General features: G+C 51.6%; 1 protein-coding gene across 1 annotated transcript in view; it reads left to right on the forward strand.

The window, feature by feature from the left end:
- Positions 1 to 299: 299 nt before the first annotated feature.
- LOC119578132 (ADP-ribosylation factor-like protein 4C) overlaps positions 300 to 2,748 on the forward strand; it is an 82,233-nt gene continuing 79,784 nt past the window's right edge. The window contains exon 1 of the mRNA XM_037925867.1: positions 300 to 1,319. Coding sequence (XP_037781795.1) covers positions 1,083 to 1,319 — 237 coding nt within the window. The 5' untranslated portion in view covers positions 300 to 1,082. The remainder of the gene's footprint in view (positions 1,320 to 2,748) is intronic.

Genomic DNA, 2,748 nt, shown 5'->3' on the forward strand with positions numbered 1-2,748 from the left:
TCAGCTGTTGATGGCGGTGCGGTGCGCATGTGTGCCTCGCTGCTGCTGTGTTCCCGCCCCGCCACCTGCTCGCCATTCCTCGCTTAAAATGGGCCTCGACCGATCGGAGTGAAGCTCTTTCCAATTTGTAAAATGCCCGAGCGACGCCCCGGTGACCCGCATTAATACAGGGAGCGGGAGAGGAGCAGCGAGGGCGTGACATAAAGGGCCGTTAGTGCACCGTCCGGCGGCACTCGGCAGCCCCTGGCACTGCATGGCCGCTTGTGCTGGTGGTCGCTTAGTCGAGGCTGCGAGGGGACTGTGGCGCCAGAGAGAAAATAACTCAGACGTTGTGGCTCCTGTGTCGCCATGTCGCCGTGGCTGGCACTGAGGGGCAGGTAGGGCGAGAGTGCCAAGAGGTGGAGGGGGCGGTGTAGCAGTCCCAGCGGGGCACCAGCTGTCACTGTGCCACTGGTACTGCATGGGCGCAGTTGGGATAGTCACTGCTGGCTGCACCGAATGATAATCAGTGCGTTGATCCATCTGTGATGATCCAGGTGGAAACAGCTTTTAAGTTCGAACTCAGAGTCCAGGTGTGGTGTCGTGTTTCCCTCTCGAAGGAGCCTTCGCACGCGCAGAGCGAGTCGAGGAAAAAGGTTTCGCAGTGTTGTGCAGTGCGAGGATGTGAGGGCGAAGGAGCGACCTCAGCCCCGGTGTGACCTCGAGCCTGGTGTGACCCGAGCCTGGAGTGATCCGAGCCCTGTTGTGACCAAGGCGGCGGTGCATGTGTTGCGCCCTGGCCTCCCCCCCTCCCCATGTGCCCTTGGCCCCCCGTGCCCCTCCTCTAACGTGTCCAAGTCCCAGGTGAAGAGGAAAGGCGGGATGGACAAGCGAAAGAGGCGGCAATGCGACCGAAAGTCGTGAGGAGGATTTTAAACCGAAGTAGCGGCCTCGGCGTGAGTTAGTCGCTCTGAAAGCGAGCTGCGCGAGCGTGCCCGAGCGCCACGAGTGCCCGGGGAACAGATCGCTGGAAGCGAACTGCGAAGCAAGTCGAAGTCGCCGCACAAACATTTGCTGCGCCGCCTCCCGCTCGAGCCGCCAGCATGGGGGTCAACATGGGCAAGAGTGGAGGAGGAGGCGCCCAGGGGGGGAGCGGGGGCGGAGGGATCCTGGACGCCCTCCACCTCACCCAGGGGAGTCTGCACATCGTCATGCTCGGCCTCGACTCCGCGGGCAAGTCGACAGCCCTGTACCGCCTCAAGTTCGACCAGTACCTTAACACCGTCCCCACCATCGGCTTCAACTGCGAGAAAGTGAAGGGGCTTTCCGGGAGGGCCAAGGTACGTATGTTGCCCCGAAGGGCGACTTGGCATCACTGCTTCATAATTCACTATGTAGTCGCTATGTGGTATTGCTGTGCGCCATCGTGCTTGGATAATCAGCAGGTGTGATGTGGTTTGCGAGGAATGATTAGACAAAAGTGATGATTAACGATATTTTAATTCCAATAACATTTCCCGGCTGATAAAAATGACTTCTCTCGTAAAAGAAACCTGTTGAACTTTTCGTTTATAATTTTAGCCAAAACACACAAGATGGATAAATGAATATCATCCTCGCATACACAGACCGCAATAAATCAGAACAGAAAATACGTTGATAAAGCTAAAATACACAATCAGGAGAGGCTTAAAGGGAGGGAATGGGCTGCGTTATGAACTGGGAGTCGAACTGACGTCCTCAAACTACGTCCATTCATGTGCCTGAATTTCCTAACTTTTTGTAGGTTCTTCGCCAGTCTAGTTTAGACCAAATGAAGGTCTTACGTGACGAAATGTATATGGATTTTCTTTTTATAAACTCTGGGAGAAAATACCCGTTTGTCAGACACTGTATATGCATATATTTACCTACCGATATCGATAACCATTTATACATACAAACAAACACACGCATACACACACTCTCAAGTTCCTCCGTTCGTGATCCCGAGTAAGACCAATTAAAAAAAACTCGGCCACTTCGGCATTTCGAGCGGCTCCCGGCAAGAGGGACGGCGCAGTTTCAGGAACAATGAAACTTAACCAATTACTAAGTCTTCTGTTCCTGGAGAGAATTAAGACACGCCGTCCATAAATCTAGCGGCTGGAGGAAGTTCTCTCTCACTTCCCCTCTCTCTCTCTTTCTTCTCTTTCTCTCTCTCTCTCTCTCTCCTTCTCCTTCTCTCTCTCTCTCTCTTACTTTCAGTCTCACTCCCCCTCTCTCTCTCTTTATTTTTCTGTTTCTCTATTTCTCTAACTCTCTCTCTCCCTCTCCCTATCCCTCTCCTTCTCCCTCTCCCGCTCCTTCTTCTCCTTCTCATACTTCTCCCTCTCCCTCTCTCTCTCCTCCATTTCTCTCTCTCTCTCTCTCTCTCTCTCTCTCTCTCATTCAAATCATCGCTCATAAAAGGTGAATGGCATTGATAACGAGAATGTACGAGTCGTGAAATCATAGACAAAAACGGAAATTTACCGATATTACACCACGTGAGACGAGCAGGTGATTGTTGACCCCGTTCTTCCTCCCACGATGAAGGAATGCGATTTTTCTGTCTTGATTCTTATGAAATCATCAAAGCTCTTGTAATGCCCTGTTCATTTGGCTTTCGTGCTGAAGGCGTGATTTGTTCTGCAGAAGGTGATATATTTAAGGTCATATAATATATCGATGATTTTTGTTGTTGTTGTTTATTGTTTATTTGTTTTCATATGTCTTCTGGGAAAAGGT

This window comes from Penaeus monodon, chromosome 10 (assembly GCF_015228065.2).
Source record: "Penaeus monodon isolate SGIC_2016 chromosome 10, NSTDA_Pmon_1, whole genome shotgun sequence".
NCBI lineage: Eukaryota > Metazoa > Arthropoda > Malacostraca > Decapoda > Penaeidae > Penaeus > Penaeus monodon.